At 54.5% G+C, this 22,562-nt stretch overlaps 1 protein-coding gene across 1 annotated transcript; it reads left to right on the top strand.

Moving 5' to 3' along the window:
* Positions 1 to 6,485: 6,485 nt before the first annotated feature.
* On the top strand, positions 6,486 to 20,675 carry TRIM8 (tripartite motif containing 8). Its single transcript, XM_033130173.1, has 6 exons — positions 6,486 to 8,047; positions 17,016 to 17,111; positions 17,448 to 17,681; positions 18,473 to 18,504; positions 18,639 to 18,754; positions 19,092 to 20,675. The coding sequence occupies exons 1-6, from the start codon at positions 7,478 to 7,480 to the stop codon at positions 19,697 to 19,699; spliced, it is 1,656 nt and encodes a 551-aa protein (XP_032986064.1). The 5' UTR covers positions 6,486 to 7,477; the 3' UTR covers positions 19,700 to 20,675.
* The last annotated feature ends 1,887 nt before the right edge of the window (positions 20,676 to 22,562 follow it).

The raw sequence follows: 22,562 nt of genomic DNA, 5'->3' as shown, positions 1-22,562 counted from the left end.
AGGGGGCCTGTACCCAGACAGGGTGATGGAACCTGCAGGATTGCTCTCCATCCCCACGCATTCTTCCCCTTCCTGCTAGGCCTGGTTTTCGGTCCTGGGAAGTAGCAGGGTCTTTTCTCCTGGTCCTCAGGATGGGGCTATAGTATCCAGGGGGTTCTGATGGGGCATCACAAGGGGGGAGGGAGAGAGGGTGTCGGCTCCTGTGAGAGGACTGTTAGCTCCCCTCCCTGTCTTCTGTGAGAACCAGCTGTCTGGGGACCTTACCCAGAGGTCAGCACTCCCCTGTCTCCTGTGACCTACTGAACTGTGGCTGGCCCCTGGAGCAGTGGGGCAGGTCCTTTCCCTCTGGCAGGCAGAGCAAGGGAGTTGGGAGGGTCTGGAGCCATGCTAACAACCTCAGGGTGGCCCAGGACACACCCCTTCCCCTTTCTTTTTGAGACTGGGGGTGGGGGTGCTTATCTAATCCTCCTCATCTGACTAACCTAGAAGGACCCAGGGTCAAGGGGAAGTTTTTGCTCCAAAGAGTACAAAATAGCAAGATCTTGTGCTTAGGTGATTCCAGGAGTTAGGACTAACTAGGCTGGAAAAAGAAGGGCTCCTGGGCCTAGAACAGAGACACTGTCCTCAGATTTAGGGAGGGGAGAAATCTGCCAAGTGATCTTTAATGCCTCCTCCCAAAGACCTATGCATTCCTCCAGGTGTCTGCTCTGCCCCATCTGTGGGAGTCAGGGTCTCTGGGGAGGGGGGCCCACAGGCTCCAGGGCCAGGGGCTAGGGAGCCTGAGAGATTTGCCAAACTGGCCTGACCAGGAGAATGCATGCTGGAAGTGAGTCAACCAGCCTTCCAGGCACTGAGGCAGCTGCAGGCTGCAGAGGGGTAGCAGGTAGAGAGGCCAGGGTGGGGTGAGGGGACTGATTTGCTGGACAAGAGATGTATTCCAGTTCTGCAGGAGTAGGTCGGGATGTGGGCTGACCCACGCCTGGGAGGGGCAACCATCTTCAGGCCCCTTCCATGGGGGCATAGTGGGACTGTCCAAGTCCTTCGTCTCCTAGTGCCAGGAAGCCTTTGGGAGAGAGCTAAGGGCAGGATGGAGGAAGGAGCACGATGACTGATGCTGCGTGTCCATGGTTTGTGTGAGCATAGCTCTCTGAGTAACTTGAGCGGCAAGGGAGACTCTGAGAGGGCTGTGATGAGAGTAGTGGCTTTGGGTCCAGAGAACTAAGGGCTGTACCCCTATTCCTCTGTTTTTCTAATTTCACACTGCCAGCCCGCACACTGCCAGCCCGCACCCCATCTCAGTGCCTAGAGCCCTGAAACGAAGGAGAATGGGCCTTCTGGGTCACAGCATTTACAACAGAGGCAGGCCACCTGTGCACTGTTGAGCCTCTACAGTACCACTGTGGGAACAGTGAGAACTAGAAAATATGTTCATTCACTTATTCTTTCAACAAATCTGTGGCAGACACTCTGCTATATGCTAGGAAGCTGGACACAGTCCTGGCTTTAGGGAGCTCTGGTGCAGTGAGGGAAAACACAAGGAACAATTGCAAGGAAGAGCCATCAAAGAGAAAGGAGTACACTGCCTCACCAATTATTACCAGTGTGACGAAGACAGGCTAATTTACTTGTGCCTCAGTTTCTTCATCTGCAAGTGGATACTTGCTTCATAGAGGTTTTTGCAAGGATCATATGAGATAATGCACATGAGATGCTCGGCACATAGTAATTGCTCAGTTAGTCTTAACCCTTTATTAAAGGGCTGTGCTAGGGTATACACTCAGAAAATGTGCCCAACCCAGTCTGGGGAGATTTTACAAAGGCTCCTTGAAAGAAGTGACATCTAAGTCAAAACCTGAAGGATGCTTAAGGATGAATTAGGCAAAAGAAGTGGGGGCTTTACTTTCCAAAGCTCTCCAGCAGACAACAATGAGGGCAAAAGCCCCAAATCTCTTCTTGGGAACTTTGGAGTCCCAATTGCCTAGGGTATATGGTTTAAGGCATCAAGCTTTCCTTTTAGAACCATCCCCCTGCCTGCTGAATGGAGAACATTTTGAAAGAGAGCAAGATTAGAGGTAAGATGACCAGTCAAGTCTGGATTAGGATAGAAGTGGTGGGATGGAGAAAATAGGATTCATTCATTGAGTCAACAAATACTTATTGAGTATTTACTATGTGCTAGGTCCCATTAGAGCATAAAGAAAATCTCCTTTTACATATGTGCTATGGAGGAAAAATAAAGAGGAGGAGGAGAGAGAGAGGGTTTAGGGAGGGATGCATTTTTATGTACAGAGGTCAGGGAAGGCCTCACTGCATAGGTGCAGCGGCCAGTTGTGTAGGACCTTGCAGGCAATGATAAAACTTTGATTTTTATTCTGGTTGAAGTGAGAAGCCATTGGAAGATTTTGAACAGAGGATTGACGTCATCTGAGTTATATTTGAAAAGGATTACTCTGGCTTCTCTGTTGAGAACTGAGGTGGGGGTAGAAGCAGACAAACTAGTTAGGACCTACTGAAATAATCCAGGCTAGAGATTATAATGAAGTAATAGAGACGTTAAGAAGTAGTCTGCAGTGCGAACAGGTTTAGGGAGAGCAGAAATTAGTATAGTTTTGGACATGTTGAGTTTGGGATGTTCGTTGTAACTCCAACACATGAAGATGTTAAGTGAGCAACGAGTGTACAAGTGAATGATCATTGAGATATTTAAGAGCAGGATCTCTATAGGACCCGGAGACTGATTGAATGGGTAAGAGAGCTGAGAAGGAGATGTCAAGGTTGCCTCCCTGATTCTCGGTTTGATAAGTAAGTGGCTGGCATGTCCGCTGACTGAGATGGGGAACACAGGGGAGGCGGAACAGGCTGCAACGTGAAGAGGATGAAGAGTTTAATTTCCAGTACACTGAATTCACGGTGCCTGTGAAACATCTGAGTGGAGCGCGCCACCAAATCCTCTTCCGCGGACTGCCTCTTTAGTTGACTACATGGATCTGCAACCAGGAGGGTGAGGACCTGGGCTGAAGATACTGACTGGGGAGTTATCAGTCTATAGACAGTGGTAAAGCCTTAGGAGTAAATGAGATGCCCCAGAGAGCAGGTGTAGATTAGTAAGAGAAAAGGATGGAGGGCAGGATTCTGAGGACCGCCAACATTTATGAGATGGAAATTAGAGAAGTCTGTGTTTAGAAAGATAAGCAGAAAACCAGAAAAGTATGATGTCTTCCAAGTCAAGGAGAGCAGTCTACGAAGGTGAGAAATTAGAGGACTCCTTTAGATTTATTATCCTGGAGGTCATTGGTGAGGAAGCCACAGAAGGACCCTTCAACTGCTCCAAGCCATTGCTGTTTCTTTGTACCATCTTTAGAGTATGGAATTGAGGATTAAAGATTGAAAACCACTGTCTCCTGGCTTGTTCCTTTAGACATGCATGCATTCATTTTTCATTTGCTCAGCATGTGAGGGAATGCAAAATGCTAAAGACACAGGCTTTGTCCTTGAAAGGCCCACATTAGCCCCCACATCAGGAATGAGGAGATGGAGGTTCTGGAGCAAAGAGAGCCTCTGGTTTGATGGAAGTGACCGATCAGGGCCTCATGGGCCATGCGAAACTGCATTTGAATTTCAGTTCTACCATGTAGAGCATAATCACTGATGACTCTGAAATCGATAATATCCAGCACAAACTGCCCCCCTGAGTCTGTATATACAACTGCCTCCTCAACATTTCCACTGGGATATCTGAGCCAATTCAAACTTAACTTAGACAGCACTACTGAAAATCTCCTCACCCAAACCTAACCCTCTTCAATTCTCTCCTTTTTGGTAAATGGTACCACCATTCAGCCTCTTGTTGTGGCCAAAATCCTAGTTATCTTAGCAATCATTTTAAAATACCTGGGGGTGGGAGGAGAATACATACAAATATATATAGAAGTAGAGCCAATAATCCTAGATATGGATTAGATATGGGGTAAAGAGGAATCAACACATAATAGTAATGGGGTAGGCATGGGATCGAGATGTGCTTATCACTGTATATAGTATATCCTTCTGAACTTTAAAAACATTTTTGATATATATATTAAAAACGTGTGATGTTTATCTCACACACACACACACACACACACACACATCCCATTCCTACCCTATTACTATTAAGTGTTGATTGCTCTCCACCCCATATCTAATCTGTGTCTAGGGTTGTTGGCTCTCCTTCCAAAATATATCCCAAATCTGAAAACTTCTCACAACCAGCTTCAAATGCAAACTCCTACAAGGAAGTTCCCTGTGTATTCCGGCCGCTGCCTGTCTTCTCCCTCACCACACAGCTTTCTTTATGCTCTGGGACGTGCCTGATCTATTGCTTTTGCATTTGTTTTTCCTCTGGCTAAAACACTCTTCCCCCAGGTTGTCAATTGCCTGGCTCCTCCTAAACGTGCACGTCTCAGTTCAAATGTCACTTTTTTGGAGAGCCTTATATGAGCCCGTAACTATCACAGAAATTGTCCTACATGTTTAATTAAAATTTTTTTGTTGTTGTTCATGTTCTCAGAGGAATCTCCAGGGCCTAGAAAAATACCTGGTACATAAAGGCTTTTGTTAAATATTTGTTGACTGACCGGCCTCCGACAGATTACTTCAGTTCTTCCAGCGTCTATTTCTTTATTATTATTAGATAATAATGCCTATTTTGCTCGGTGATTTTAAGCGTCAGAAATTGAGGGTAAAGTAATGAGGACATTGGGAAAGTGCCCCACAGTGAACCTTTTCAATTCCCTGCTCAGTTCCTTCAGACCGCAGAACAGACTAACAACACTCCTTTCCCTCATGTAAAAAGAGCTACGGGTGAGGCTCGGGAAGAGGTGGTCCCACTACACAGGGGCATCACGCCCTTTTAAGAAGCGCGAAAGCCTCCTCCCATCTCAATGTTTAATGTACCCAAGTTAGTACGAGTCACGTGAGGATCCCTGGCTTGCCCCTCCTTAAAGAGGTGGAGCCTCTGCTTGAGGCCCAATAGCAGGAGCAGCCTCCGGAACAGCCCCAACTCCAGACAGGGAAAAGGGGAGGAGCTGGGCTCTTCAGCAGCTGTAACAGCACTTCCGGACAATACGCCCCGCCCCCGCTCCTTCCCCTCCCCTGTCCATTTATTTCTCCTGTGCCGGGTGGACCGAACCAGCGGGTGCTGATTAAAGGCGCCGCCGTTGCGCTGCCGCTTTCTCCTCGCCTCCCCCTTCCCATCTCCCCGCCCCCTTCCCGAGTAGCGGGACTGGCCTTGATGTAGGAACGCCACCCTCCGCCTCTCTCCACCGTTGCTCTGGAGTTCGACTCACCGCAACCCCCTGCCCGCCCGCATCCCCACCCTGCCGGCCGCACTCTGCTGGGAGCCCATTGTATCCCCCCACGCCTGCAGACTCCGAGATCCGGCCGTGGCGGAAAGATCCGGGACCCCTGGGCGCCCCTCCGACCGGTCCCGCGAGCCGGGGCCCCTCCCCCGCCCACCCTTCTCTCAGCGCGGTAGCAGCCAGGGCGCCCTTCCCTCCCTGACGAGGCGGAGGCCAACTGGCGGGCAACAGGGACGCACCCCTTCCCGAGCCCCAGCGGCGAACTCCCCCACCTCGCTCCCTTCCTAGGGGAAGGAGAGCCGGAGCCCGAGCGAGCTGAGGCAGGAAAAGGCAGCCGCGGACTGCCTGGCCCGCAGATCATTTTTATTATTGAGATTATTATTAAAAGGGGGCGGGGAGCCCAGGACGCGGGGGAGGGGGCTAGAGACGCAGCTATTAAACAGATTATTCCTAAAATAATAATAATACGCGCAAGATGGCTGAAGGTGGCTGTGATGAGAATGTTGGGGTTGGTTTTTTTCCCTTCCTTTTTTTTTTTTTTTTGATCTGAGGATAAAGCTCTGAGGCGACAGCCGCTGCGGAGACCCTGCCCGGAGTGCCCTCCCCTCAGTTGCGAAGCTGCGGGCGGACAAACGGACCCACCGACGGAGCGACTAGCGCGGGCCCGCCCCGGACGCGTCGCCTGGGCAGCAGCCGGGGGCTGCCGGCACTCGCCTTTCTGCCGACTTCTTCCAATTCTAATCTTTTTTTATTTTTTGGAAAGGACTGGGGTGGGTGGAGCAGAGGTGGAGAGAAATCGGGACTTGGCATTTTCTCCGCTCTCTCTCCTAATTTGAGGGAGGCCGCCAGCTCTCCCCTTAAAAAAAAAAATCCCACCAAAAAAAAAAAAGAGAGAAAGAACGCTGCAGGACCCTCGAGCGAGCGCTCCCGGATCCCCGGCTGCCGCCGCCACCGCGGCCGCCGCCAAGAGCCCAAGATGGCTGGGCGCTGAGGGAGGCAGCCTGGCCCGGCTGGCTCGGCCCGGCTCCGCCGCCGCGGGCTGGCTCGGACCGCAGCCCCGAGCCTTCCAGGCCGGAGCAGAGGCCGAGAAGAAAAGAAAGTGTGTGGGGGGGTAGGGAGGCCGGGGTGGCGAAGGGGAGGGCCGGGCCGGGCCCGGGGGGAGGGGAGGGCCGGGAGCCGAGCCTCCTGTTCATTAGCAGTTGAGAAAAATTCCTTTCTAGTTTGATCAATCCTTGTTTTCCTCGGCAGAGCCGAGGCGCCCGCTCAGCGCAGAGACCGAGAACAGGGTTTATCCGCGGCGGGGGCGCCGGGCGCCGAGCCTCGGGGGAGCGCTGAAGTAGCGACGAGGGGGTCAGGCCGGAGCACCGGCGGGGCTTCTCCTCCCTCCCTTTCTGGTTGGCTTTTTTTTTTTTTTTTCCACTTCTCTCCCTCCCCCTTCCGTTTCTATTTGTGAAGGGAGGAGGAAGGCAGAGGCGGGCTGGTGTCTCTAGCCGGGGACTGGAATTTCATCTGAATGACTGCCCCTGAGCGCACACAGCGCCCCGGAGTCGGCCCGACTGCGCCCAGCAGCCCGCACCCGCAGACGGCCGGCCAGCCGGGGGGCGGCCGCGATACCGCCCAGGGACCGCCGGCTCGCCTCATCCGCCTGGTCGGGATCTAGCAACCCTCGGCGCGCCCGCATTCGCTTCCCCGGCCCTCGGACCCCGGACGAGGCGAGGGAAGCGAGGCGCCGGCAAGCGGGTAGGGAGCCACCATTGCCGCCACCGTCGTCGCTAGAGGAAGTGTGCGGTTCCCGGGCTCTGCCTTAGCCGCACAGAAGGAGAGGCGGCCTCTTATATGGAATTTGGACCCGGGCGCTCCTCTCCAGGGCTGGTGCCCCGGCCGCGGCCCTGGCGCAGTCCGCCGCCTCCCGCTAAGCGCTGGGGAGGAGAAGCAGACGCAGCCGGCTGCGCGCGCGGCGTGAGGACCGAGGCTACCTCCTCTGGGGGGCGGGTGCGCGGAAGGCGCTGGTGACTGAGCGACTGTTCGGGCCGCCTGGGACAGGAGTTCGGGGCTCGGTAGACCTACAGTGGCACCGGCCGGACCCCCAGGGTTGGGGAGTTGGTGAGGCCTGCCGGGGCCACCTGCCCTTAGCCGCCATGGCGGAGAATTGGAAGAACTGCTTCGAGGAGGAACTCATCTGCCCCATCTGCCTACATGTCTTCGTGGAGCCGGTGCAATTGCCTTGCAAACACAACTTCTGCCGGGGATGCATCGGAGAGGCATGGGCCAAGGACAGCGGCCTGGTGCGCTGCCCGGAGTGCAATCAGGCCTACAACCAGAAGCCGGGCCTGGAGAAGAACCTGAAGCTCACCAACATCGTGGAGAAGTTCAACGCCCTGCACGTGGAGAAGCCGCCTACGGCGCTGCACTGCGTGTTCTGCCGCCGCGGCCCCCCGCTGCCGGCGCAGAAGGTTTGCCTGCGCTGCGAAGCGCCCTGCTGCCAGTCCCACGTGCAGACGCACCTGCAGCAGCCCTCCACCGCCCGCGGGCACCTCCTGGTGGAGGCGGACGACGTGCGGGCCTGGAGCTGCCCGCAGCACAACGCCTACCGCCTCTACCACTGTGAGGCCGAGCAGGTGGCCGTGTGCCAGTACTGCTGCTACTACAGCGGTGCGCATCAGGGACATTCGGTGTGCGACGTGGAGATCCGGAGGAATGAGATCCGGGCAAGTACCCCACACACACATTCACACACACACACACACACACACACACACACACACTCCGTACGCCTGGGGATCACCCATCCGGACCGGCTGACTCTTGTGACATTAGGCCAGAGGCCCCCTTCCAAAGTCTAATAGAAAGTTTGGGGGCAAGGTCCTGGGAAGAAGGGTCCGCGGTGGCTACTTGATACATTCCTGCACCTGTGCTCATAGAGTCCATCTTGTGAGTCATTTATAGAACTGAGGTGTGGGGCTGTCAGGGGTAGAGTTTGGGTGTTGCTTTTCCGTTCTGCGCACAGCTCCCTCCCCCAGCCTTGTTTCTGTGGGCCCTACGGGAAGTCACCAAGGCAGTGACCCAGGTTCTGCTTCTCCAGCTGCTGTTTATGTAATGAGTGTCCTGGTGCTGCTGCTGCTGTGGCTGACATGATCCATGATGCTGGCATACCAATGAGGAAGTAAACAAAAGCAGCCATGTTAGTTTCAAGCTCTATTGGAAACACATTGGGGGGTGGAAGGGAGCTTCCAGAGGGAGAGCAGAACTCTGGGGATCTATGTGGACAAGGCCTGCCTGGACAGCCAGCACAGTGTCTCAGCGCTTGGGATTATTTCCAATAGCCCACTCTCCATGTGTGAGAATCGCTGCCCTCTGTGCCTGTGTGTGTTGCACACGTCTGCATGAACAAACCTTAAAGTATGTGTCTTCATCACCCAGAGCCCTTTGCTCCCAGCCCAGCCCTCTATCACAGCCCTCCCACATTTGGGGAGGGGAAGTGGAAGACAGAAAAAGAATCCTGTGGGTTTAAGGTTGAGCCGCCTTGCAATCTGGTTTCAGGCAGCTGGCTCCCCTGGGCTGCCGGCTGAGTGATTACGGAACCAGAACCGCATCCCCTCCCACTGTATACACCCTGCAGCAGCGGCCAATGTCAAAACCGCCTTCCCCCTCAGGCCTCTGGGCCTGGCTTTGGAGCTGGACTGAGGCAATACTTCCGTCCCTTTCCGTGGAGGGGGGCTCCTCCTACGTCCCTCCCTGGTCCCCTGGCTTTCAGGGTTGAGTCATACCCGAAGGAAGGGGTTGGCCTGAGACTGAGCCATCTCAGAAGCCCCAGCTTGGGGCCTGGGGGTGAGGTTGGGCTTTGGTAGGACTGGGAGTGTTTCTGGGTGGGGGCCCCTGGAGGCTAGTTGAGGCCAGTGGAGAGCTTGGGTATGAGGAAGCTCTGAGCAGGGGATGTTTGTAGATGGGGGCTATTTCCTGTGGGGAGACCAGAATGAGTCACTGTTTAGCAATTAAAAAACATACACAGACAACTAACAAAAGGCAGGAGGGCTGCCACAGGCTGAGGGCAGGGACAACAAATAAAATTTGCTGTATAATTAGTTTCTAATCAGATGGGCTAGCTCTGGGTTTTTGTGCCAGGACAGGGCCTCTGGTTTCTTGAAGTGTAGGGGATAGAAAGAGAAGCCATTGCCCTCTCCCTGCTCCGCCCACTATGGGTTGGAAAAGGCAGAAGCCTAGGGGAGGCAGATGAGCCCCTGGTGTCCTCTACCCCCCACCAGGGCAGGCAGAGCCCAGACTTTCCCCAGTATTGGGAAGCTGCTGCTATTAATAAAGATGGAAGAGCTGGGGGAGGAAGCTGGGAAAAGGACAGAGGCAAGAGAAAGGAGGCTGTCCAGTTCTCAGTCCTGGGATTGGCAGTGGAAAGTGAGAGGAGGGGAAAGACAGAGATGTGGCTGCAAGGAGGGGGCAGCAACCAGGGTGATGAGTATAGGGTGCCTGCGCCCACGGTTTTGCTTTTAGCTGTGTCTGAGTGCTAGAGATGTCTTTTATTTGGGTAGGGGAGAAAACATAACTGTAACTGATTTGGTAAGGAAGAGGGTATCTTTAGATGTGTGTCTGTGTTTGCAAGTGTCTTTGAGCCTGTCTGCTTTGCTCTGAAGTGCACCTGTCTCCCAGTTGTGAAGCTGGGGGAGGGGGCAGGGTGTCAGATGCGTGCAGAGTGTATCCTGGGGGTCCCACCAGCAGGTCCCTGATCCCTGGCTTGTGGGAGAAACTGGATGGAAGCAAGCACTGAACTTTGTCAGTGGCCCCGCGTGTGTTAGCACGCACATGTGTGTATGTGTGTGTTTGTGTGTTCATTCCTGTTCCTGGCATGGACAGTCTCAGAAGTAGTGGGTTGCATCAGGGCCAGATGTGCAATTCTGTTTGCTCAGCATTTGTGTCCCCCATCCTGAGTCTCATCTCCCTCTAGGCTCCCTACTCCAGGCCCTCAGGATTCTGTCTGGTGCTCCTGTGCTCTGGAGTTGGAAACCCTTCAGTAGCCCAGCACCACTCAATGGGAATTAGACTTATTGAATGTGGAGGAAGGGGGGGGTCCCACCTTGGGGAACCTGACTGGAAGAACCCATTGCACTTGGCATCCTCTCTGGGCCAGCCAGGGGGAAGGGCCTTTTCCTGGCCCTCTTTTCCCTTGGGAGGCTGTCTTAAAGAGCCTCTGCTGGTGCTTGGATGAGGGCAACAGAATTCTCCCAGATATAGGAAGAGAAGCACGGAGACCTGGCACATGCCTTAAAATATAGCTCTGCTTCTTATGCTTCCTCTTCTGTCCTCCGTGGGCAGAGGAGGGGGACAGCTGCTGAAATGCCCTATCTGCTAGAAATAGAAAACCCTGATTAACTTCTCCCTGGTGGCCCCCACTCGCTTACTCTAAAGCACTCACATGTGCATGGGCCAGTGGCCTGGAGCAGGGGTCCAGCAGGGAGGGGGTGGGGAGTAGCAGGGGGTGTCTCAGAATCAGACCTGTGAAGCCATTGCCCTCCTCTGCCTTTGGAAAGCCACTGGTAGGCCACACTGCCCTGAGGCCTGGATGCCCCCTGCGTGGGCCCCAGAGACCACTGTCTGCGACATGCCCAGACCTCAAATATGTTCTGCCTTGGGGCTGGGGAGGCTAAGAGCCCAGTATTAGCACATCCAGGTGGGCTCAGGCCTGGCAGCCCTAGTTGGTCAAAGTGTCATCCAGTCCCCAGGTTTAGGGGTTCATCTGAGCAACGAGGGACTGCTTTGAGCTGGGAGCACCCCTATTTCATGACCTCCCTCAACATAGAAAAATGACCCAAGATAAGACCTAGTTGTGTGTGTGTTCCAATCATAGTTGTGCCTCTGTCATTCCTAGGACCCCAGATCAAGGCTGGAAATATTGCCGAGACCCTGTTCCTTGCATTCCTGGAGGTTTAGAGTTGAGAAGAAATGTTCTCTGTGGAGGGGATCCCACTGCTTGGGCCAGTTTGGGTTTTCAGCTGCTGGGGCTGACGTTTCCTCTGCTGCTCACACTGCCCCTTGCTGGAGGGGTTGCATGGGACCTTGGAGGGGATCCTAGGGCTTCATCCCATGTGTCTCAGGTAGGCTCTGGGAGTGAGGGCTGCCTGGGCCTAGCCCGCTCAGGCAGTGCAGAGCCCACTGCTGCCCCCTCCCTTCCCCATACTCCTGAGGTCTCAGGTGGGGTTGGAGCTGGGGTGGGGAGGCTATGTGGATGCGAGGTGTGAGGGTCATAGCTGCCCCTTCCTCGGCCTTCCTGAGTCTGCACAGAAGAGGGGCTTGGCTTGGCATTCCTCCCTGGGCCCCAGGCAGAGAGGAACCTCAGGCAGAGGCCCAGCCCCCCACCTCCACCCCAAGATATTGCTGACACAGCCAGGCGCCTGTCATGCACGCCCTATTGATTCCTCTGGCTCCTGCAGCTCAGTGGCTGTGCGTCCATGTCAGTCTGCAGGTATGTGTGTATCTCACATGTGACTAATTTTTTATACCTCACGTGGGTATCTCTGAGAAGGTGCAGCGTGAGTGACTGAATTATGTAGTTGTCTGTCTTGTGTGTGGTGTTGGGTCAGAAAGACCTGTGCACGTGTGTTTGTGACAGAGAAGAGGGTGTCTGGTTGCCCTGCTTGCTGCACGCCTGTGAGGTGAAGTTGATGTGCGTGCGTGACTGTCAGCATGATGGTGCTGGGTGACTGCCTGCTCAGTGGTGATTGGTGGTGGTGTCTTATGTGACTTTCTCACCTGGTGGGGTGCGTGTTGGGGAGGGGAGGACAACATGGGATTCACCTTAGGGTGAGCTTGTCGCCTGGGGCGGTATCGGAGGTAGCAGCCTGGATGGGTCCTGCCATGCTGTTTTGGGAGCAGCCGGAGTGGGCACAGAAGAAGGTGAGCCCGGCCCAGGCTCCTGCCCCGGACTGGGCAGGCAGGCCTGGTTGGCTTCATCCCTGGCTCTGGGAAAGCCTTCCTTCCCGGCTGGCCTGGCATTCAAACCAGACAAAGGGGGGCTTTCTCTCTCGCCTCTTTGTTCTGCTGCCCCAGAGTGCTGCTCTCTGCATGGCAAAAGCTAATTCGACTGCAGCTGGGAAGCCGTCTCTGGGGTCTGCTGGGGCCTGCCTCCCTGCTGCTGCCTCTCTCTTTGCCCTGGCTCCTGCCCTGTAGCCTCTTCTCTCTGGCTCTGTGGTTGCCCCGGGCTGGGGGTTCACAAGGTAGCCCAAGGTGGGAGCTGAGGCACAGAAAGGGGCAGGTCGGGCAGGCAGAAGCTGCTCGGAGACAAGGGGAGAGTGCTGTGGCTCAGGGAGAGGGGACGCTAAGGGACTCCTGGGAAAGGGCTTAAGTAGGAGGGGGCGGTGTTTGGCAGCTGGGGAGGAGGTTAGGATGAAGTGGTTTTGGAGTAGGGGCTGCAGCCAGAGTCACCTGGGCAGGGGTCTGAGCAGGAAGAGGTGCTCCAGCAGCTTAGCTCCTCTTCCTGCCCCCCCATGCCCCCACCACAGGGGTGCTGGACCCACCCCGGGCCTTGACTGAAAACCTCAGGCCTGCCAATGGCCCCGCCTCTGGGGCCCTGTTCCCTCCTGACCTTGCTTCTCTTCAAGGTTGACTTGTGGGTTTTATTATTATTTATTAACTTTTATATAGCCTAGAGTCCCCATGGCCTCACCCATCTGCCCAGTCTAGTCTGGCATCAAAGATGCCAGCTGGGCCTGGCCAGTCAGGCTCCAGAGGGACATGAGGCTTTCCTGGGGCAGGAAAGTAAGGGGCTTCTGATTGCCTCCTCTCCACATTGGGAGGGGCGTTACAGGGAGCTGCTCAAGGCAGAGTCTAGAGCACTGGGCAAGAAGGTATGAGGAGCAGGATATTCTGGGGCCTTGGAGAAATGGGAATGGAGCGCCCCCAAGTCTTCTTGATGCTTTTACCCTCGCAGACCCAGGAGCAGACCATGGCAGGCCTAGGTCCTAAGGGACCGGGACAGGGACAGGAATGAGCAGTCACCATCGGGGCTGAGTGGGGCTGGGCCTCACATTTCCCAGCCTCCTGCTGGAGGCTCCCACTCTAGACCGTGGTGCCCCACTGTGCTCCACTGCTGCACACGCGTGTGCCACAGTCCAGTGACTTACGTGGGCTGGGAGCAGTTTGTAAAGTGCCCTCCAACTCTGCATTGAGAGCCTTTGCTCTGCATCACGCTGGGACCATCAATCTGGTCCTATCTCTCAGCTGTGGATTTTTCCCAGGTGGGAAACGAGGCCTCAACTCTCAGCAATTCCCTGGGGGTTGGGATGGAAAGGGATCCAGGCCTTGCTTCCTCTGCTCCCCACCTTCCAGCTTCTCAGCAACCTGATTCAGTCATTTGTGGAACCAAGGTGAGGGATAATGAAGGGGCAGCAGGTGGATATTTTCCTTCTTTCCCCCAGTTTTCCAGTGCTGAGATGGCAGGGGTCCCCCAAACCCCTTGCTTTCCCCTAGCTGTTGTCTATGGCAAGATTAAGATCATCTGGCCCTAAGGGAGGACCATCCCTGCCAGGGTGAGCTGGCCAGCGTGGGCCACCTCCAGCCTTCTCTGGCTGGCAGCTTCTGGCCAGTTTCCTTCCCATTCTTGCCCCTCCCCTACCCCTACAGCAGAGAACAGGAGCCCAATGGCCTCTGATCTGGAGGAGGAGAAATGAAACCCAGCCACCTACAACAGAGTGTGTCACTGCCTTTGCTAGCCCTGGACTGGGCTCCCACCCCAGAGGGCTCTGGGCAAGCTGGACCCAGGACCTGGGACCAAGAAGCTAAGGGAAGATGCTCCATGGTTACAGGGTAGAAGTGCTGCCAGGAAAGGCTCTGAGAAAAGCCTAAACGAAGAGGGGCTTTTCTTCTTTTAGGGAAGAAGGGGCTGTGCCCCACCCCCAGGACTGGACAGGAGGTGCCTCCCTTGGCTCTGCCCTGAGGGGGCAGAGCCACGTACTCCGTGAAGGGGTTACAGAAGGGCAGGGGAGGGCCCTCCCACTGGTCTGGAGGACAGGAGTGGAGCAGGCCCATTGCTATCCTTTGAGGGAAACTGGGGCTGCCTCTTTCCTGCCCCCCACACCTGGGACTCAGCCCCAAACGCTCCCCTAATCAGATACTGGTGGCTTTGGTCATGAGACGCAGTTGGGCAGGTAGATCATGGTGCATAGACGTGTGGGGGTACGTGGGGCCTGGGCTTTCAGATATTCCGGGCACTGGGAAGGCAAGAGTGACCTAGAGTCTGAGGTGCATCTAAGGGGACCGTTTCCTCCTCAGTGTGGGTAGGAGGCAGCCAGCAGGCAAATATTTGAGGGCCAGTTTTTACAGGGGAGGCAAAAAGGCCTGATGTTCTAAAGGGGTGTCCTGGCCACCTTACCTTTATGGTAGATGTCCCTCAATTGTCTGGGACCTTCAGGAGGCCCAGCCTTCACTGTGCAGGGGTTTGGGTCCAAGTACACGTGTAGCTGTGCAACAGTGTGCACGAGTGTGCTTGTGTGTGTGTGTGCAGTTGTATGCACGTATCTGGGTAGTACTATGGGTGCTGCTGCCCTCGTCACACAGCTGTGGGCATTTTCACAGGCAGGGAGGATGCATGATTACCTCTATTCCTGCCCCCCGCCCAGCTGTGTCTTCAAGTGCTGGTTCTCAGGTTGGCAACAGATCCCTGTGCTTGTTGGGCTGGAAGGGCAAGGTCTCCTGGGGCTGGTTTTTAGAAGTCCAGTTGTTGGGGGAGGGGGGAGGGTGACCCAGACTTCCGAAACTTAGAATCTGACAGCTTTATCCTCACTTCCTCCTCTCCCCAGGGTCCTGGTTTTTTGTTTCTAGCGTAGCCACCAACACAAAACGGGGGCGCTGAACTCTCTTGCTGACCTTGGTTTCCCCATATATAAAATGGGTTGGCAGAGTGAGAAAGGGATTGGTGGCAGTGTGCGAAGCCAGCTGGGTGTGGGTGAGAGTGGGGGTCAGGAGATAAACTTGAGGGTCACTGTGAGGCCTACAGAGGAAGAAAAGGAAGCATTCCTTGTTGAGTGGATACACTGGGAGCTAGGCTCTGTGCAATTTGCTTTGCAAACCTTATTTTGTGTCCAAAACCAATGGGTTTATTCAGTAAACATATTATGCATTTGTAGGGTGCTGGGGCCTTTGTGTGGCCTGGCTGGGAATGGAGGTAGAAAAAGACAGCAGCAAAGCCCTATTTTCAAGAGGCCTTGTGTTTGATAAGGAGATCAAACCACAGTTGGTGAGACAGACTACAGAATAGTGGGTCTTGTAGATCTTCTGGGATGATGGTATGTTTTGTATCTGTAGTGGTCAGTACATTAGCCACTAGCTACATGTAGCTATTGAGCACGTAAACTGAGGCTGGTGCAACTGAAGAACTGATGTTTATTTTTAATTAATGTCAATTTAAATAGTCATGTGACTAGTGGCTTACATAGTGGACAGCACAACTATAGCGGGAGGGTAGGACGTGGCAGCCCCACTGCACGGCCAGGCCAGGGAGAGAGCTGCAGACTGAGCAGGGGCTGTAGGAAGTTTCCTACAGGAGCGGGGCCCTAAGCTGGGCCTCGAAGGACAGTGGAGGAGGAGGAGGAGGCCCTGTGGGCTGCAGAAAACCATCAGCGGGGTGCAGGGAGTTCCAATGTGCACAGAGTGTTGGGGACAGGAGACTTGCCCACCTGGCTGCGAGAGTCAGGTCTTAAGAGAGCCTTCATTACCATCTAAAAATGTTTGGAAGGAGGGAGTCAGTGAGGGTGCTCGAGCAGGGACGAGACCCTGTTTGAAGAAGTGTGTCTGGTGAAGGGGGATGACAGGAGGAATGGAGCCGCCGGGATGGGCAGGGCTGGGAAGATAGGGGTTGTAGAGATAAGAGACTCCGGGCTGAGATGAGCAGCTTGGTCCTGCACCTTCCAGCAGACCGGCCTCCAGTCTTAGGAGCGCCAGAGTCTCCTTTTCACTTGGGTCCAACTGAGGGGCTGTGGGAGCTAGCAAGGACTTCAGAGGCCTAGCTCTTGGCGTCAAGAACAAGGGTGAGGGTAGTTGGCTGGATGCTCTCAAGTGTAAGGCAAGTATAGGGTGAGATCTCTAGCCTGGGCCAGAGGGCCTGTAGGACCTGGGCAGGTTGTTGGGGCCTCTGTATCTTAGGGAACTCGTCTCTAAGATAGGGCTCCCCAGAGAAAGGCAGCATGACTTGGATAAGAACAGACCCTACTGCCAGATCACCTAGGTTTGTATCCCAGCTTTGCCACTTAACTTGCTGTGCACTTTGGATGAATTACTTAACCTCTCTGGTTTCTTCTTCTCTGAAATGACGACAATAATAGTGCTTTATAGTATTACTGAGATGATTAGATTAGTCTGAGGGGGTGGAGGGAGTTGTTAGAACAGAGGCTGGCCTGACCCTGCCTCAGAAAGCTCATGGTTTACATATGTGTGAGAAGCTAGCTATTCCAGGCTTTCTGTTTGTGGAAACAGGCTGGCCAGACAGCTGTCACCAGCCAGGCCCCTGGGATTGCATGGGGGCCGGAAGAGGTTGGATGGCAGAAACTTCAGGGTATCTGGGTCAAAGGATCTACAGGATGAGTCTATTCTATAGAGGGAAGGGTGGTGCTCACCCATCCTTGGTAAGGGGTGGAGCTGCAGCCCCCTCTGATGCCCCTGCCCCAACTGTCCCTGCAGAAGATGCTGATGAAGCAGCAGGACCGACTGGAGGAGCGAGAGCAGGACATTGAGGACCAGCTGTACAAACTCGAGTCAGACAAGCGCCTGGTGGAGGTAGCTAAGCCCAAGCTCATGGTATGGGGTGGGAGTGGCTTGGGTGCAGGGCCTTGGGCTAGGATCTAGTGCATGGTCGGCTCTGTGCCAGAACCCCTTGGTCAGTCATTCAATGAACGGTTAGTAGATGAGCCCCACTTGTGCCAGGGGTAGCTGGCACAGAGCCCTGTGCTATCAGCAGGGAGTCGGCAGGTCAGACCTTGCCCTCGGGAGCCCTGGGCAGCCTGGGGTTTGGGGTCCCAGACTCCACCATCCAGGATGTGAGCCAGGCAGGAGAGGCAGCCAGAGGACCCCAATGCTCACCTGCCTGTCCACTCTCGCCCCCTGTGCCTGCAGGAGAAGGTGAGCCAACTGAAGGAGGAAGTGCGGCTGCAGTATGAGAAGCTGCACCAGCTGCTGGATGAGGACCTGCGGCAGACGGTGGAGGTTTTGGACAAGGCCCAGGCCAAGTTCTGCAGCGAGAACGCAGCGCAGGCGCTGCACCTCGGGGAGCGCATGCAGGAGGCCAAGAAGCTGCTGGGCTCCCTGCAGCTGCTCTTCGACAAGACGGAAGACATCAGCTTCATGAAGGTGGGCTGGGCCCGGGACCGCTTGGTGGGAACCTGGGGCATTCCTGAATTGGAGTCTGCAATTCTTTGCTCTCCAACCAATTTCCCCCACCAGTGTGCTCACAGGGCTTTGGAGTCACCCTGCTCTCTCTAGCATGGTGACCTTGGGCAAGTCATATATGTTCCCTATGCCTGAGTTCCCTCACCTATAAAAATGGTGTTGATAATACAGATCTACTATCTTTTATCCTCAATTCCAATTTTTAAAAATCTTCACAAACTCGAAGAAGAAAATTCCGTCAATTCATGCAACAGCCAAAATTGACCTGAACTGATTGATGTTGGCAGTTTATGGTCTTTATCTCACTAGGTATGGCTATTCATTATGCTACAGAAACATTGATGTATTGGATTATGGTGCCTACTGGAAAAGATACGTAACATATGATACAGGCACCATAGTTCCCTTCTGAAATAAAACAGATTCCAAATTCCAAAGTACGTCTGTCCCCAAAGATTCCAGATAGAGGATCAAGCACCTGCAGAACCTTCCTTGTAGGGTAGTTGTGTAGATAAGATGATGGATGTATAAAAAGCATTGACAATGCTGTCTGTCACATAGTAACTGCTCAATAAATGTTAGCTATTCTTTCAAAACTGGAGACACCACCACCACCACTCTACCGCTCTGGCCATACTCTGGCCAAAATCAGAGGGTCAGCCCTGCCTGGGGAGAGGGAGGATGGGGCAGCTTTGGTCTTCACCTCTCCCGTGGTGCCTTTTCCACTGACTAAACCTTTTCTCTTCCTCTAGAACACCAAGTCTGTGAAAATCTTAATGGACAGGTGAGCAGATGGCCACTGGCCCTCAGGGAACACATCTTGGGGAAGGCAGGGAGGGCCAGGCCCGTAGCAGGGGAGGTTGGGCGGGCTTACCCGTGATACCTCCTCACAGCAGATGCCCCGTCCACTGCCCCCAGGACCCAGACCTGCACAGGCAGCAGCCTTTCTCCCCCTAAGATTGGCCATCTGAACTCCAAGCTCTTCCTGAACGAGGTGGCCAAGAAGGAGAAGCAGCTGCGGAAGATGCTAGAAGGTGAGGGTTGGGTGTTCAGTGGAGGGGTGGGGTAAATGCCAGAGCCTTCCCTCTGAGAGAGTGTGGCCTGGTCAGGTAGGCCTTTCTTCATATCCTGGCTTTGCCACTTCTAGCTGTGGAAACTTGGGCAAGCCAGATTACCTCCCTGAGCCTCAATTGCTTCAGCTGTAAAATGGGAATAATAGTATCTGCCTGTTAATGGAGTAGTGAGCATTGACAGAGATGATGCATGATGTAGTGGGCTTGGTCCTATAGATGAAAAAGGTCCCCAGGGGAGAGGAGGCCTGGGTGGCTTGGGGTGGGAACTTCGGCGACTTTTGCCCCAAACTCTCCACAGGCCCCTTCAGCACACCGGTGCCCTTCCTGCAGAGCGTCCCCCTGTACCCCTGTGGCGTGAGCAGCTCTGGGGCGGAAAAGCGCAAGCACTCAACGGCCTTCCCAGAGGCCAGTTTCCTAGAGACGTCGTCGGGCCCTGTGGGCAGCCAGTATGGGGCAGCGGGCACAGCAAGCGGCGAGGGCCAGTCAGGGCAGCCCCTGGGGCCCTGCAGCTCCACGCAGCACTTGGTGGCCCTGCCGGGCGGTGCCCAACCAGTACACTCAAGTCCTGTGTTCCCCCCATCGCAGTATCCCAATGGCTCCGCCGCCCAGCAGCCCATGCTCCCCCAATATGGCGGCCGCAAGATTCTCGTCTGTTCTGTGGACAACTGTTACTGTTCTTCCGTGGCCAACCATGGAGGCCACCAGCCCTACCCCCGCTCCGGCCATTTCCCCTGGACAGTGCCCTCGCAGGAGTACTCACACCCACTCCCACCCACACCCTCCGTCCCCCAGTCCCTTCCTGGCCTGGCGGTCAGAGACTGGCTCGATGCCTCCCAGCAGCCTGGCCACCAGGATTTCTACAGGGTGTATGGGCAGCCGTCCACCAAACACTACGTGACGAGCTAACGCCACGCGGGCGGCAGGGTGCTGGGGAATCTTCCCCCCCAGCCCCCAGTGGCTCGGAATTATGCATTCAGAGACCTGTCCTACCTTCCTGTCCTCCCTTCCTTCCTCCTTCATTCTCCCAAGTCTTGTCCTTTGGGATTTTGTTTTGTTTGGGGCCCCCTTTTTTTTTTTTTTTAATATATATATATAAATCTCTTGGATGCAGAGGTGACAGTAGGAGCTGGCCTGGTGACAGTGAGAGCTGACCTGGGCCGGAGCTGCCGGTGGCCATGGAGTTGGGAAAGCGTCTACCTCAAGGCGCTAAGCTCTCTCTGTCTTTCCTTTCTTCTTCCTCTTCCCCTTCCCACCCCCAGGGCTGGAAGGAGCCTCAGCTTCCCCTAAAGCCTCGAGGGTTGGGGAGGCAACCCTTCTCACCTAGCCCTGGGAGGAAGGACCAGTGCCCACTGGCCTGCTTCTCCATTGTTTTTCTTTTGGGCATTTTGATCACTGACTAAGGAATGACCCGTAGATTGTGGGGTTTTGTTTTTCTTTCTTTTTTAAACCAAGAATGATTTCTCCTGCTTCCTTCTTCTCACCATCCTCCCAGATGGAGTTCAAAAGCCACTTCTCAAGCAGCTTTTGGCACCTTCAGCCTCAGAATGGAATGTTACAGACAGGAACCCCAGGTCCAGGAAAGGGGAAAAAGAACTTTGCCAATGATAGTGACCACAGAAAAAGCAAATAATAATAATAATAATAAAGAGAAATAAAAGAAATAATAAAATAAAAAACCATAGCACAGCCCTTGTTGAGGTCAGCGGGGGAGGAGGGGTTGCCCTGAGTTGGGTCCTTGCCTGGATTTTGACACAGCAACTTCCTGTAGTGAGCACTTTGTATGAATCGTGGACTTCCTGTTCTCAAGGCGCAGGTATTTATTCTGTAATCTGTTTTAGAGCACACACCGAAATCCGACCTAATAAACAATGGCGCAGTCCCACTCCCTGCCTTGCCTCTTACCCCCAGGCCTGGGGTCTTCGGGCATTGGTGTGGGGAGGGGCCTTCTAGGGACGGAACCCCTGCTTTTCTTGCCTTGATTTTCTCCTGGGTCTGGACTGTTCCAGGCAACACTATTCTCAGCCTTTGACAAACTTTTGCTGAGGGTCTCCCAGGCCCAGCCCCCTGCTGCAGGGGTCCTGGCATCTCTATGAGGTTCTGCCAACTTGCTCTTAGCTAGGACAAAGGAAGAAATACCTTTCTGTGAGTCTTGCAAAATTTACCTCCTTCAGTCCACAAATATTTATCGAGCACGTGCTGAGTGCTAGGCACTGTTAGAAGTAGAACAGACCATCTTGGAATTTAGTCTAACGGGGCCTTCCCCCACATTGGGAGGGTGGGGTCACTCAGCTCCATGCTGCTTTTGGTGACTTGAGCTCTGGTCCCTGAGCAAGGAGGAAGAGCAGGCAGGAAAATCTTTGGCTCTGGGAGGCAAGGAGGTAGGGTAGCAAGGTGAAAACTACATCCTATCCACAGCCCCTGGCAGATCTTCTCCAAGTCTAGCATGTCTTGGGGGCTTATTAAAAGCGCCGCTTCCTGGAGCTCCACTTCGACTCAGTAGGAATCACTAACGACCCAGGAATCTGCATTTTTAGCTCCCCAGTAATTCTGACCCATCCTAGGGTTTGAGAAGTGCTACCTTAGGGACTATGCCGGGTCCTGCTTGTCACTGGGACCCCTGAGGTGGAAAAAGGGACTAGGACACATCAAGGCTGTCCTTTGTAGGGGAACTGACCTCTGGTTTGTTGCCTAACTGCATGGATCTGCTTGTAACGTAAGGCAGCCTGTACCCTTCCATATAGTAAGGACAGTTTTGCTGGGTGCCTAGTTCTCTTTCCCCTTGTCTGGGTAAAATCAGGCAGGGCCTGAGCGCCTGCCACCCCAGGAAGCCTAGAGCAAGGCAGGGAGCTGTGCATAAGTCCTGTGCCAGGGTCCAAACATCACAAACCGCTAGTCACCCTTGTTAGAAAAGTAAGGACTCAGGTTGAAGGACATGGTCAGGCCTGTCCGGCTGGGATACCAAACCAGTCTTGTTAAGAACCTCTGTCCTGTCCTGTGGGAGTAGACTGTGGAGTGGGTGGACCCTTGCTTCATTGCTCCCCCTTCCCCACTTTGGCAGGGAGCCAGAGCCAGGAGCAGGATGACAACAGCTGAACTTCCCCCTTCTCTTCCTGCACCTGTTTGGGGCTAAAGAGGGGGCAGATGGCTGGAGCACAGTGCCCTTCCAGCCCATGGGGGGAAGGATGCCTGGAGCAGTGCTGGTGGACAGATAGGCATTTAGCTCCACTCACATCTGTTCTGCCTCACTGTCCCTTTCTCTAGTTGTCAGGAACCCTGGGACATCTGTGCCAAGAGTCACAAGCCAAGACAGAAAGCTGCCCAATTTCCTTTCCACTTGGCCTAATTTTATTTTAGCTGATGGGAGGGGTTGTTTTTCCAGGTACCTCAATCAGACTGGGATATGGAGGGAGACTCAGGTGGGGGGTGTGGTGGGTTTGAGCACCCCCAAGTCCCAGCTCTGAAAGCCCACCCCAGACAATTACACACTCAGGCACACAGGCTGCTGGTGAAGCTGCCAGCTGCCTGGAGGATGGCCTGGGGGTGCCTGGGCAGCCAGGAAAGCAGGGAGGCACTAACCCTATCCAGCTGTCCCCAGCCATGCAGCTGTCCCTGGCTTTGTAGGAGCAGCTGTCACCCACCTCCCAAAAGGGTCAGGGGCAGAGGAGGCCCAGAAAGAGGTGGAGTTGCCCCAGGACACACGGCCTGCTGGAGAAGGCGTGGGGGTGGGGGGTAGCCTTCCGTACCCTGTACTGCTGTGCACGCTCGGGTA

Source organism: Rhinolophus ferrumequinum, chromosome 16, assembly GCF_004115265.2.
Source record: "Rhinolophus ferrumequinum isolate MPI-CBG mRhiFer1 chromosome 16, mRhiFer1_v1.p, whole genome shotgun sequence".
Taxonomy (NCBI): domain Eukaryota; kingdom Metazoa; phylum Chordata; class Mammalia; order Chiroptera; family Rhinolophidae; genus Rhinolophus; species Rhinolophus ferrumequinum.
This window is presented reverse-complemented; position numbering and strand designations above follow the sequence as displayed.